This window comes from Lepus europaeus, chromosome 13 (genome assembly GCF_033115175.1).
Source record: "Lepus europaeus isolate LE1 chromosome 13, mLepTim1.pri, whole genome shotgun sequence".
In the NCBI taxonomy this organism is placed as follows: Eukaryota; Metazoa; Chordata; class Mammalia; order Lagomorpha; family Leporidae; genus Lepus; species Lepus europaeus.
In genome coordinates, this window is record NC_084839.1 from 32943355 (window position 1) to 32958410 (window position 15056).

The 15056-nt window shown below is 39.8% G+C and overlaps 1 protein-coding gene across 4 annotated transcripts in view; it reads left to right on the plus strand.

Moving 5' to 3' along the window:
* CRIM1 (cysteine rich transmembrane BMP regulator 1) overlaps positions 1 to 15056 on the plus strand; it is a 205276-nt gene that overhangs the window by 139458 nt on the left and 50762 nt on the right. For all 4 annotated transcript variants that reach the window (XM_062209253.1, XM_062209254.1, XM_062209255.1 and 1 more), the window contains one exon: positions 12821 to 12949. In XM_062209253.1, coding sequence (XP_062065237.1) covers positions 12821 to 12949 — 129 coding nt within the window. The remainder of the gene's footprint in view (positions 1 to 12820; positions 12950 to 15056) is intronic.

A 15056-nucleotide genomic window follows, 5' to 3' on the forward strand; every position in this document is an offset into this window, starting at 1 on the left:
CCTGCAGCAGCCAGGGCAGGACCAGGCTACAGCCAAAAGCCAGGAGCCAGGAACTCCATCCAGGTCTCCTACGTGGGTGGCAGGGACTCAAGTGCTTGAGCCATCATCTGCTGCCTCCCAGAGTGTGTATTAGCAAGCTGGAGCCAAAGTGGAATACTGGGACGTGAACCAGGTACTCCAATCTGGGATGTGTGTTTCACAAGCAGCAGCTTAATCCACTCACTGCACCACAGTGCCACCCCAGGAAGTTATTTTTAAATATTTCAATATTTACATATTCAAGTGAAGTATTTTTCCTTTCAGAATAGTTATATGGGAGAATTGTGTGCTTATTCCAGGCATAAAGTCTTTCAGAATGTTTTTGTCACTTCTCTTTTGAAACTGACTTTAGAGCTTGCAGTACATTCTTTTGAATATCTTTAGCTTTGTAAACCCCTGACTTTGAAAGTTTATTAGACTGTAGGATATAGCCAAAACCATTCATGTCTAACTCCGGTGAAAAAGGTGAGTGATTTTAGCAGAGTAACATTGCTTAGAGGAAGTATACAGTGACAGTAAAATAAAGGCATTCCGTCTTCCATGACATAGTAATTTGCTCTGAAAGCAACTCTGAAGAAAAGTTTCAGATAGAATTTTACTGGAACAGCATTTTGGCCCAAGCCTGTAGACTCTAAAAGTGAATGCTTTTACCAATAACATTTATTTGTAAGTGTAACTCCCAGGGTGTTTATTAAAAAAAAAAAAATCAATTCACCTGTTCCATAGTATTTTTATGACTTCTAGGGACTGGTAGTGTATAGTGAGATGGTCTTAATGTTTTAACATTTTTTTAAGGATTGAAGGTGCTCCATTCAGACATATTATCAAATAAATGTTAAAACATGTCTTCAAATAATTTAGTTACAAAAATAACTCATGAAATAGGTAGCAATTGTAACATAATTAACTTTTAACATTTTAACTCTATAATTCCACTTTTGATTCTGCCACTTTAAACTGTTTCATGATGTAATCTTAAATGTATCTGTGAGAACACAATAATTTCACCTTGCTTAATACATGAGGATTAGTGCTGGAGATAGTGAACAACCCCAGTGAATCATAGTTAAAGGCCTTATTAGAACTACTCTGTGTGCTGTGTCTATCTGATTAACTGTCATGTAACTGTATAAAACAGCTGCTGCAATATTACTGTAAAGTAATAGGACACTCTAAAGGAACAGAAGTGTCAAAGAATGTGCCTTACCTGCCCAAGGCTCTCCAAATTGTAGGGGGCCACCAAGATGGCAGGAGATGCTCCCTGCATCAACCCCCAGTGCGCAGACTGGGAAATCTGCTCCCAGGGGACATACAGGTGCCAGATGTTGGTCCAGGGATCATACCATTAGTGCCATCATCGGATATGGGATGAGCAATACCAAACATTTAGCATGAGTTTGCAATTCTTCAAAAAACAGAAGAGACTTAATATATCCCATTTTATGCTTTTTTGAGTTTGAGTTGATTATTACCAGTTTGATCAAATTTTTCTTTACATAGGATATCTATGAAGGTACTTCAGAAAGTTCATGGAGATGGAATTAAAAAATCCATGCCTATATATGGAACCTTCAAAAATTCATGCAAAATACATATTATCAAAAAAACTATACATAGATTTCAAATTCTTTTACACCAAAATAAAACTTGCCTTTCAATTCCGTTTTCCCATGAACTATTTGAAGTACCCTGATACTTGTACATCAAGTGGATTTTACCTTCACAGAGATTAGCTGGATTTATCAGGTTTGCTTGAAATAGAACCTAGTCCAAGGCTTCAGGCCATTTATGAACACAGCATTTAATGCTTGCTGCCATTTGAAAGTAAGATTCTGGTCAAGGGCCTAGCTCCTATTTTACAGCACCAGAGTGAAACACATCTAAGGGCCCCCAAGAAAATTAAGCCTAGCAGGGCTTGGTCCTAGGGACCCTGAGAGCCATATGGCATTCTGGGTATGTTTTCCACATTGGCTGCTGGAGCAAACAGGGAGCTGAATTTGCAAACCAACTCCTTAATCAGGCTTCACCTTATTTGTTTCTACTTAAAATTTCCCTGGGCCCTGCTTCCTCACTTGAAAAGAATATTCTTTCCTGATATAATTTAAGGCTACCTTGGATCTGTTTTCAAAAGAAATAAGATATTTTTATATGCTTATTGTGGACCATATATTCATCAGTGGACCATGTCTACCCTCTGCCCATTCCTGAATGTTATGCTGCTGTCTAGACATGTATGCAGCTTGGCCACCAGTTGGAAGAAGAGATCTTGTTTCATCTTAATTGGAAAACTATTGCCCCACATATCAGCTCACTTTTAAAACAGTTCAGGAAATCTCTGTTCGTTAGTGGAGCTGAAATTTGTTCAGGGATAATAAGCTGTCAGTTTCTGATGGCCTGAGGCCTTGGATAGTGAAGAGGGACCAGCAAGCTTAGATCTTTTCCAAAACTGTGACTCTCTCATCCTTTCTTTTGGAACAAAAATTTAAAAAGATTGCACAGTTATTTTATGCCAGGTGAATTGAATATGGGGTGTCCCCACCTTCCTGGTACACAGATAACCGAGAACATTATTTGAGTGCAACATGACAATAGTTAGAAAGGTACTGGCTGAACATACCCTTATGGTTGACCTAAGTTTAAGATCACTTAAACATCATACTTAAACAAGCCAGTCCCAAAAGGACAAATATCATATGTTCTCCCTGATCTGTGGTAACTAATAGAGCACCTAAGAGGTAGTCTATGGAAGTGAAATTGACACTTTGAGATGCAATGACTCTGAACAGCCCTGGTCTATGAAAACTAAGATCTATCTGCTCATAGATAACTGTAGGGGATGGGGCTTCCATGTTTTCTTTCAACTTAAGCATGGCAGAACTGCTGGCAAAGATACCAACGTAGTATTAACGATGCTGTGATGAGCTTGCCCTTGTCCCTAAAGATCTAGTAAGGCCCCCTTCCTGAGAGAGGAAGAGCGAGGTCAGCCAGGCACACAGAATCATTGTTTGAACTCACACTGGATAAGCTGATGACTGAGAAATTTCTGTTCTCTTGGAGACACCACAGACATAGTCAGAAAGTGAAACAATGATATCAGACTGCTACTCAGCAAATATGAAAGGCGCCAGTGGCTGGTCACTAACATGATCCAAAGCTTACCAGACCATGTGAAAAGACATCACAGACCCTCCCACGTCCCAGATGCTTTCATGTCCTGAGTGGAGACAAAGTGATGCTTTAAATTACAATGGTCAAAGTTCAGAGTGCTGAACCAGTTATCATACGAGTGGATCCTCGCAATTCATAAATTAGCTGTTACCTGAGACCAGTTCATGCTCTGAAAGATAGGATCATCCTTTTAACAATAATTATTGTGACAAGTAACATCCTTATAGCCCCTAGAGTTTGTAGAATAATCTCCTCTTTAGTGTCTTGTGTGAGTTTTACAGGAATATCGTTGAGTGGGGAATCATAAGTATTCCTCTTTTATAGAAACCTAGAGAGTCTGGTCATCACCTATTAGATAATGAGAGAACAGGGACTCAAGCTAAGTTTTCGGACTCCAAATCCAGGATCTTGGCATTGCCTCTCTTAATATTGTTTGAGTGCCAGAGAGAAAGACATAGTTCACATTTACCAGTTTATTCCCCAAATGCCTGCAATGGTCAAGGCTGGGCAAAGCCGAAGCTAGGAGCTGGAAACTTACTGCAGGACTTTCATGTGGATGGTGGTTACCCAACTGTTTGAGCCATCCCTGCTTCCTACAGGGGTCTGCAATAACAGGAATCGGGAATCAGTAGCCAGAACCAGGCTTTGAACCCTGGTACTCTGATGTGGGATGTGGATGTCCCAACTGGCATCTTAACTGTTGTGCCAAATGCTCCTTCTCTTGGCTCCCTCATTCTGAAAAGAGAAGAAGAGGAAAATAAGACAATGAATATGAGAGGACTTGATCGTCCTATTGCAAATTCAAAAGGCTGTTCTTGTTCCTAACTCCCTTCTCATTGTTGAGCTCCAGTTCCTTTGGCTTTGTCTTTCAGCCATGGTTCCCTCCCTGAGGCTCCGCCTGGAATTGTGGTCTTGCTGATTGACATCTGGCAGAGCTGATCTGTTTCCTGCTTCCACTTGTCCCTTCCTGCTTAATACCCCCACCCCCAACCCACCCCATTCTGGAGACATCTGAGAGCCATGGGCTGCTTATGGCTTTTTCTATCCTGTGTGGCTTGCCTTCTGCCCAGCCTTGTTCACATCCAAGCAAACACTGAACTCAGGGCCCTGAAATTGGCACTCAGGTCCCTGCTGAGTAGGATAAACAGGCTGCTCATTCCCCATCTAGTGTGACAGACACTGGGATACCATCACCAGCATTTGTGCATTCTGATCTGGATACTTCCCTTTTCTTCTCATTCTTACCAATGTTTGCTTAATCATTGATAAGTTTGCTGTACAGTTGGCAAAAGTGCCCATACTTCAGTACAAGATGAGTTTCCAAGTTGAATGAGTGCCCAGCTATTTTCAGGACTATTTTAATAACATTTCTTTTTTATTTCATGCTACGAAAGAGTAGGGTAGTCCCAGAAATGAAAAATTGAAATTGGAGGCATCCGATTTTGTTAGAAATTGTGATGGGAAGCCTTCTACAAAACTTTGTATTCTTTTGTGCATTCTTAAGCCAAAGATATAGATCACATTTTAGCACATGTCAGGAAACTGTCATCATTAAGTGTCTCATTCTAGACTGCTTGGATTTTTCCTCTGTTTTCACTATTGTAAGAGTTTTAGGTTTATAGTAGCTTTCATAGCTAAATTACTGCTCCAGTGGAGTTCATTTATTGATACCTGTTATGTATGAGGACCCTAGGAAACTTACTGTCCAATCGTCTAAAAGCATATTAAAAATCTTTTTTGACAGGTAGAGTTATAGACAGAGAGAAAGGTCTTCCTTCCATTGGTTCACTCCCCAAATGGCCGCTACGGCCAGCACTGTGCCAATCCAAAGCCAGAAGCCAGGTGCTTCTTCCTGGTCTCCCATGCGAGTGCAGGGGCCCAAGCACTTGGGCCATCCTCCACTGCCCTCCTGGGCCACAGCAGAGAGCTGGACTGGAAGAGGAGCAACCGGTACTAGAACCCGGCGCCCATATGGGATGCCGGCACCACAGGTAGAGGATTAACCAAGTGAGCCATGGCTCTGGCCCTAAAAGCATATCAGAGATTCAGTCTTTTAGGAATAATATTCAGTGGAGACCTCCCTTTGTCAAGTAACATGACCTGTCTTTCGATGTGTAGATAGCCTTTTTCCTTCCTTCCTTGTTTATATATTGAACAGTACTAAAAGACACATACTGTGCTAGGGGCTGAGGTTATATACAATGTGTAAAAACTTTTCTGGAAAGTGAGGCCCCTTTCCATCCTGATTCTCAGCTATTTCCCAGAGGGCTGGGCTGAACTCTGACCATCTGCCTCCCCCTCAGGTTGAGCATCGCTATTAAAATACACGCACAAACACATACAAATGAAGATGGCACAGTATTTCCAACCAAATGCTACAAGATGTAGTTACTATGAAATTAAACAATAAAAAGAATACTAACAATAAAATATAAGGCAAGTATAGGAGCTCCAGATTATTCTTGGAATCCAGTGATAATTTTGTGAACTGTCTCAAGCTGAATTCCTGGAAAAAGACATCCCATTCTATATTACATTTTTTTAAAATTTGTCTTTTGTGGTCATTTCATAATAATCAAAATCATACTACTGTCTTTTCCTATTAAATATGAGACTCATAAAAGAAGAAAAATATGTCCAAGAGCCAAGATTCCTTGGAAAAAGTATACAAAGTTAATAAATAGGTCTAAAATAAATATATGGTTGCTTCTCTATCTGGCCACAAAATAATACAAATCTTGGGAACATTTTCACACCATTCATTTTAAAATAAAACAAAGAAACTTCTCTGAGATAAGTATTTCAGAAATCACAAGGCTGTAGGTGTTGTTATGAGAACTATATACAAAGGAGAGAAGGATAACTAAATATGTCATGGCTGAAAGAATTTGAAAACTCCGCTTGTAAGAGATTTTTTTTTTTTCCATGACTTAATGAGATATTCTTAAGTACACATTCATACCCCATGGAAATTCCCACTTCCAGATTAGGGATTTTTTTTTTTTTTTTTTTTTAATCCTCAGTTTGTGTCTCCTTATTGTCTCCAGTAGAGTTTTCCCTCTGGCAACATTTGGGAAAATTTCAACTTTACCCTACTGCTCTTGCCAGGGTGCAGTTCCGTTGACAGTTTGGCGATTTATTGGAGTGGTATTCTAACTCGTTAGGGGTCACATCTGAAAAGCAACTGTGGTAACAGAATGACATATGAAGATACAGCAAACCAGATAAGCTATCTGCTTTGGTTCTGTCTTGGCCAGTCTTATCTCTCATTTTATGACCCTGGACAGGCTACCATTAACTGATGGGGCTGCAGGAGGCCTGACGTATTTAGCCATTGAACTGCCATACAAAGTGAGTGAAGTTTCAGAATGTTCCCACTGATTCTGTATTCATATGGCTTCACCAAGTCTGGCTCCTCCAATCCTTCCCCTCACCAAGAAAAACAACTTAAGAGAGTGCCTGAATTAAGTCTAAAAAGAGAACGTAATTGTTCATTTTTGTCTCTCACAATCAAGTCAGCAGGCTTGGGAATTTACAGAGAAGAGCTATGTAAAATATGCAAGGCATTATTAAAGCCCTAGAGGAGATGTAGTAGGAAATAGCAACAGATGGGAATTTATTTCTCTTATTACTCTAACATTTTTTTCACTTATGAAATTAATGTGCGGTGCTTTTTCTAGGCATGTGGCAATAATGAGGTTTTTCCAGAGTTTTCTTGGGGTGTGTGTGAGTATGGATGCATGGGAGTCAAAGGTGCCAGTGCACAGCTGCTAGTCACAGCCAGGCCCTCCAGACCTATTGCTCAGCCAGCCCCCGCCCCAGTAGGCAGCACCCTAGACATTAGAATCAGGAACTCAAGTTCATTAACCCCTGACTGCGACAATGGTATGCACAGACCCAAGGGGAGTGACTCTGTGCCCTTGCACAATTGTACATGTCCAGAATCACCCACCCATACACCAGAGCTGCAGATTGGCTGTCAGCCTTCCCAGGATTGCTAATCAGAAAGAGTGTTCCACACATTTTCTCAATGAAGAAAGTTAATTTTATGAAAGGTGACCAGCTCGTAGTAATCAAAGTAATGAGAAGAACTATGTATAGATTAAGTCAAAACCAGAAATTCAGTACAGTAATGCAGGTTAGACCCCAAGTTCAATGCATTTCTTAGCATGTGCTTTAGAAAGCTACTTATACCTGAAATATCAACACTAGTGAATATCAATTTTATAAAAGTAAAAATAATTATATATTTTAAAATAAGAGTCAAAATGTATTCTTTTCTGTTCAACTATTCTCCTAAACTCTTTGAACTATATAATGTGATGGTAAGACTGCTGTACAACTTTAAATTGGCTTCTTAAAAGATTAAATTTGAGTTTTGACTTCTGACTTCCCTTGCAGCTTTTTGGAGAATTTTCCATAAAATAACAAAAACCAAGAAAGTAGAGGGCTTAGATTAGCTTAACACATTTTTTACACCTGAATAATCAAATATATGTTATTTTATGGTCTAGTTCTGTGACCTTGGAGTTAGAATCATGATTTTTTTTCTCTTAACTTTATTCTTGACCAAATTAATTATGATCACAGCACCATAATTTCTCCATTGAGTAGATAAAATTACTTCTAGGAAATACTTTAACACCCTTGTAAAATTCTGGTGTGTTTCTAAAATTCTCTAATTCTTAAACATATCAACCTTTTTTTGGAAATATTTTTATTGGTATGGCTTTTGATGGGCTTCCTAGGATATGGAAAAAATCAGAATTTTAAATATGAAGGACCAATATGTGATTCTGTTACTGCATGTTACAAGAGGTTTCTTTCCAGAATTTTGTTGTGTAGAACTTGGGTTTAAGAATTGGCAGCTAAACATCTGTACTCCCGACATAGTCCAAGGGTTCTTGTGGAAATAGCTCTTCTGGACAGTGCAAGGTGCTTGGAGAGTCTTTAAAAGTCATTCAAGAAAACAACAGGTCGAGGGAGTAGTGGTTCCCACTCAGAAGCAGAGTAGGGAACAGCAGACTGGATGTAGACATAACAAACACCCATTTTTGTTCTTTATTGCTTCTAGGCTCAGAAACTATTTCTAGAATCCTTCTCCACAAAGAAGCTGTTCCAGGGTTCCCTTTAGAAATAGTTGTAGCCAAAGACAATGAGTTCCTGCTGTTTCAAGCCTTCTTCCTTTGGAGGACATTAAGGTATTTCTTCAATTCCTCAGCTGATTCAATACAAGATGAGATGAAATTTCAGGGCGATCCTGTAAGCAGTACTTCACTGGATTTCGCTCGTCAGAACCCCACCTTCTGAATGAGGAGATCCAAGACCATGAGTCTCTTTTGAAAGAGCTCTACTAATGTGTCTACCTAACTGGTTTAAAGAGGGACAGTTTTCTTTGCTCCAAGCAAGAGCTACCACGTACTGTGACATGTCATTACTTCCAGAAATCTTAGCAGATTCTCTGTTCAACCCAGCTTTAGTCACTAAACTCACTAAGGACGTGGGATCACCACTATCCTCTGGACAGACAGGTACTCTCTGGCACCTAATTTCAGTGCCATCCTCTGTATAATAGAGCACAGACGTGTAGGATTTAAGTGAGAATCTGAGTTTTCAGGCCAAGAAGCGTCAAGTACTTTCCATATTCAACACACTGTTGCTTATACTAGAGAAAAGTATGGGATAATCACAATTCCTGACAAATAAATGTGAAGATATTCTAACTTTAAATGAGCAGAATGCACATTCGCCAGCTGTTACAAACGTTTCCTCAAGCTTTCTTCTGTATTGGCATGAAAAGTAGTCGTACTGTGGTACCACAGTTCTAAATCCTTTCAAATCTCTTCTCTCAACAAGACCCTCCTGGAGTGAAACTATGTGAAAAATCCAACCAGCTTGTCGTCCTTTTCTTTTAAGGACTATAAATGCAGTGTTGGTGTTCAAAGCATTAATTCTGGCACCAAATATTTCACTCACTTTGGAGTTCATAATTTAGAGTAAGAAATTGAATTTCAGTTGTCTTGCAGCATAGCCTTCTCAAAAAAAAAAAGCTGCCCTGATGTTAGTGATAGCACCAGTTCTGAGAGATTACATATTGGTATGTTGAACTGAAAGCAAATTCTTGAATCTGTTTCATGATAATATCAGATTTTGTGCTGCATCATTTACAGGTACATTTTTCTGTTGTAATGGTCACACAGAAATTAATTACCGTGGATATGACATCACATGGTAGGATACTGAGCACTAAAATGTCAGCAGAGTAAACAAAGGTGGTAGAATGTAATGTGAGGCTTCAGGTGGAAGGGTAGAGACAGCTAGAGACCTGCAAATGCGCCTATTTCAGATCAGCAGCCACTCCTGTGACATGGGAAAACACCAGTAAGGACCCAAGACACTTGCAGCACCACCTCCAAAGACTTTGAAATCTGTTCCTCTTTGCATCTGAATAAGCAAATAATACTTATTTGTTGCACGTAATGAAACAAGATACCAAGTATTAAAATGCCTCTCTAAAAAAATTGGTCTTCAATTTTTTTTTAAAGATTTATTTACTTATTTGAAAGGCAGAGGCAGAGAGAAAAAGAGGTCTTCAATCTACTGGTTCACTCCCCAAATGGCCGCAATGGCTGGAGCTGGGCCATTCCCAATCCAGGAGCCTGGAGCTTCTTCAGAGTCTCCCACATGGTGCAGGAGCCTAAACACCTGGGCCATCTTCCACTGCCTTTCCAGGCCATAGCAGAGAGCAGGATCGGAAGTGGAGCTGCCGGGACTCAAACCAGTGCCCATATGGGATGCCAGCACTGCAGGCAGTAGCTTTACCTACTATGTCACAGAGCTGGCCCTTCTATTTTTAATATATTCCAGTGTCTTTTGTGTTCAGCCTATTCAGGGGAAACTGAATAGTTACAAATTAAATTGACAGTTTTAATAAATAAATGTTTTTTTGGGTGACTTTTGCTATGTTTTAAGTAATGAGAGTTTCAGAATTTGAAATGTACATTTTTGTCAATAGCTTAGATGTACTATAGGCCTAAATGAATGGGAAAATATTAACTGAGGCATCAAATATTTTGCTTCTTGGATGCTACCACATTCTCTGAGGCCTGCAAGGCACCTAATAGGACTTTTTTTTGTCCTAAAAGAGTTAACATGCATGTTGTAGGACCACTACATATAAAAAGGCCCTTCTTTTTTTTTTTTTTTCCATTTGTTCATCTGAACTAAAGCCATGACATTTAATGTGGTAGAGCAAGATGTGTATCTCTGCTTGCCTGCCTAGCTGATGAAGCCCTCGAGAGAGAACTTGGGACTGCTCAAGTCAGTGTTGTGCTTCTGATCCTCAAACAACCCAGTCCATTTTTTTCCTTTTACTTTCTAGCCATGGATCACTACCCTAATCTCATATATTAATCATAATATGTTCTAAATTATGGCATCCACGTCACTATTGAGGAAAAATATCATTTAGAAGTAGAAGATCATCTTAGATAATGCATTCTCCTAACAAGTCACCAAAATTCACTGAAAGTAAGATTCCCTACCGCCCTACGATTATTGCACATTTTTCAGTGTCAGTTTAATCCTCCAAAATATATGTTTTTCTGTAATATATTTTCTGACGGCAGAAATTTCTCATATGCTTCCCATCTTAAATGTCAGTAAAGAGTATAAGGTTTTGGCCTGTGTAAATATGCTGAAGACATTTCTTTACCCATAAGCCATCCACTGAAACAGTGCATGTGGAGTTCAGGATCCATCCTTAGTCCCTGGTCTAATAACTCTAGAATCTAGAACTGCTTCCTCATGGAGATAACCTGTGGTATGGTTGATTTAAAGCTGATACAGTTCTTCAATTCTCTGTCTTATATTTGTAGTTAGAATAATTTTGACCAAACATTGGCAACTTTCTGGCTGAAGTCTGCAATAGAACCATTATCTTTGGGGAATAAAAGTGATAATAAAAGAAAAACGAATAGCTTTGAAAACTAAAGATGCTTACAGTAAATTTGAAGAGACTATAGGAAAGCAGCAGTAAAATTCAGGAGCTAATTCACTGTGTCTTCAAACCTGCCTAAACTTTAACTACTTTTTTATGTCCAAAGTGATCTGTCAGAAAGAATTCTTTGGTCATTGAAGGAAATAAGAAGTGTTATAGCAATGGAAAGTTTATATAAAAAAATAAAGCTATGGTTCAAAATGTATGTTGTAATAAAAATAGAGATTGTGCTATAGTTACGTCTGTGTTTTTACTGGGAGAATGCTGACCCAGGCATCCCTGTAATAACTCTTTGCCTGCTACCTGTGAAGAGTTGAATCACTGTCCCCTTTTAGCAGAAAAAAATTTAGAACTCTTGCTCTTAGCAGCGGCAGCTTAAAACGCTTATTTTGATGTCTCTTCCATAGCAACAGGGGCTGAAACTTGAGAAGACAGTGTGGACTAATGGGCAGAGTGTTGGACAGGAGGTCAGGAACCTCTGTTCCGTTCTATTCCCAGCCTGCTACTGGGTTGCTATGTACACTTAGATAAGCCAGCTACACTCTCTGCACCTCATATTTTCCATCTGTGAAAACAGAGGTAGAGATAGTCTATACTTAACTCCTTCTCAAAGATAGTGTGAGAAACGGCTTCCTTTGAAGAAGGTCATAGTTTCATTGGGTTGAAAAGATGCTCTGTAAGTATGTCCGTGTCTCCATTCCCCTTAACAGCATTCTTCCCACAACTTGGCATCTTCTGCAGCACTCCTCATCAATGCACTGCAAAACAGGTGCTCTTACAGCCGGCTTGTCTTCCACAGAAGCTAAGTGTGATTCTGCAGCCACATCGCCTGGGTCTGAGTCTTGGTCCCCCTACTTCCTGATGCTGTGACTGTGGGCGAGTCAGTGTCCTCCAGTGAAGACATTTATGAGCAGTACTGTGTACATCCTATAAACCTGTCATCTGCTTTATGTAGTGTGTAGTTACTGTTACTGCCTGGAGCAGTTCTGGTCCTGGTTGCTGTCTTCCAAGCATGGTTTCTCAAATGCTGGTATCTCATTCTGCCACTCTCAGAAGCCTTGGGGCCCTGGGGCGAAGCTCCTAGTCACTGTTACCCATCATATCGTCTATCATAACTTAGGAAATGTCACATAAAAGATAAAAGAAATCCAGGTGTTTTAAGCTAGTCTCAAAAGCATCTCTGATTTATTCATCTGAAAAGTGCTAACAGATTTCAGACGTGTTGCCGTATGGAGAGTGAGATAATTGACCGTTGGCAGCTATGTCCTGATTACTCTAAAAAAATAAACTGCGGAGACATCAGGAATTAAAAAAAGAACAGTTAGCAATTTAAATGAAGTTCACTTTAATCGCAGGAAAACATTGCGTGAGGATCCCAGAAATGGATAAGTTATTCAAACCTAAAACAGCAGAGTATTCACATTTTCAAAACTCTAAATAAAAATATTTCTATTTCAGGGTTAAAAACATGGCAAGAGTATGAAAGTTTAGGATTTGATGAAAATTATTGATTAGGCTTTTGTAGCTTATTGTAGTGTGGGATTTCAGAGATTGAATAAATACCTAAGAGGTAATCATATGTTTCATTGATTTTTTTTTTCTCTTTGTTATTAGAACCAACCTACATCACAATTGATCCACCTGCATGTGGGGAGTTATCCAACTGCACTCTGACAGAGAAGGACTGCATTTATGGTTTCAAACTCGATCACAATGGCTGTCGAACTTGTCAGTGCAAAAACAGTGAGTAGACAGAAGACTGTATTTTTTCCTGAAGCCTAATGTGATATTGTCAAAGCCTATTATGTGATTGAATATCTTTTACAGTCGTGTTCAGACATTCTTTTGGCAGGCTGAAAGAGGGGGCAGAAATAGCAATACAAACAAAGTCGTTCGGGAGAAAATCGCTGTTCCTTGATTCTTCATCTTCATTTTATTGAAAGAGTCCTTCATGGCCAGTTGTAGCCCTCAGTGGCTTTGGAGTGCATTTTTCTGGCCACCCAATCAGCACTCTTCCTGGGGTCCCAGTAGCAGGGAGGTCACCCACACAGAGTGCCACATTCCATGTATGGCAGCCGTAGTCCCCAGAGTATGCTTCACTGTATTGACCCCAGCTCTGCCTCCATGTAAATTCCAGTCATGTCTCCAGGCCATGACCTCTGAAACTGGATAGAACATATTGTATTTCTCATGCCCTGCATGTGGAAAACTAATTTGAATTCCCCTATTTCTTCTGTCCGAATATAAACATCCTCATTTCCCTTGGCCATCAGGTGACATGGTTTCTAAAACCTTCTTAGTCTTTTCTGTGTCCTGACAATCAGCACGTCATTGTCCTTACATAGAAGGTGGCACAGAAACGAACAAATATGCTGTGTGCTCTGGTCACTGCAGTCCTGTTAGACAGCCTCAGTCTTTGCTCTGAATTTGCACGCTGTCAGCTCATGCGGAGTGTAAAGCAGCCAGAATCGCTAGGTGCTCTTCACAGCAGCTGCCGCTAGGTGTTTGTCCTCTGTTCTGGATTTCAGCATTTGATTTGAGTGGAGTTTTGGTGGTGGTGATGATGGTGAGAGTGTTTTACGTGTTATTTACTGATTTTTATTTATTTGAAAGTTAGGCAGATTTTCCATCTGCTGGGACACTCTTCAAATGCTGGTAACTACCAGTTCAAGCCCAAGCTGAAGTCAGAAGCCTAGAACTCCACCTGGGTCTCCCACATGGGTGGTGGGGAGCCAAGGACTTGAGCCACCACCTGATGCTTCCCAGGGTGTGCATTAACGGGAATCTAGATTGGCAGTGAAGCCGGGACTCCAACCCAGCATTTGAATATGGACTGCAGGTGTCCCAGATGGTGGTTTCACTTTGAGTGACACTTCACCCACCCTTGATTTCTTTTTCTGATGATATAAATTCAAGGCAAATTTTCAAAAGAAATTATCTTGGCAATTTTAAATCGTTTTCTAGCTAATTGGGATATTTTTGAATCCTGATAATATGAACTTAAACTTTACCTATGCCTGCCAGCTTACATTAAATGCACATAACTTTTATGCCCTCCTCTAAAATCAGTTAAATTGTACAGAACCAAGGACAGAGCTCTGTGGTTCTAAAGACTTTCCTGCAGAACAACATTGAACACACTCCTTCCTCCCTGAGTGGAGTTAGCTCTGAACACATCAATTCTACTTCCACAATAAAGTCTTGAAACACTTGGCCTGTGTCTTGTCTGAACTCAAAACACATTATGTTTGCAGCATTCCTTTGCTGGAAACTGTATTTTGAAAATAAACTGAAGTCAGTCAGCCATGGCGTGTTCTTCCTGAACCTGTGCCCGCTCCTGGTGGCCAGTGCTTTCTTTTCTAATTGTCGTAAATCATCTGTTTAACGGTTCTTCCTGAAGAGTTTTCGGTTGTGAATGTCAAGCCTAGTTTTCTGTAGCTTTCAGAATCCTTTGTCTCTTTTAAATTGACATATGGCCTATTTTCCAAAATCTCTTTCCATTCTCTCTGATCTATCCCAGATATAGACAATGGTGCTATAATAAGCAGATTTTCTGTGGGCCTCCTGGGTATAATTATCCTAGGCTCATAGGCTTAGACTTACTTAATGTAGGTAGATGCTTACTTTCTCAATTGTCAATTTTCTTTGGACATTACATTCGTCTTAACCTTAATCATTCATAACTTTTTTTTTGTTGTTAATATTTTTGGTGAAGATACAAAATAAGAGTTTGGGTAAATCTGTTTTCTCAGTCATGTTACCATAATCACATAATCTGCACAGTAGAGTTTGTATGAAAACAGTTTATGCAACTGTTGCTGGGCTTGTGGTTGTTGCTGTCTGTAGATTT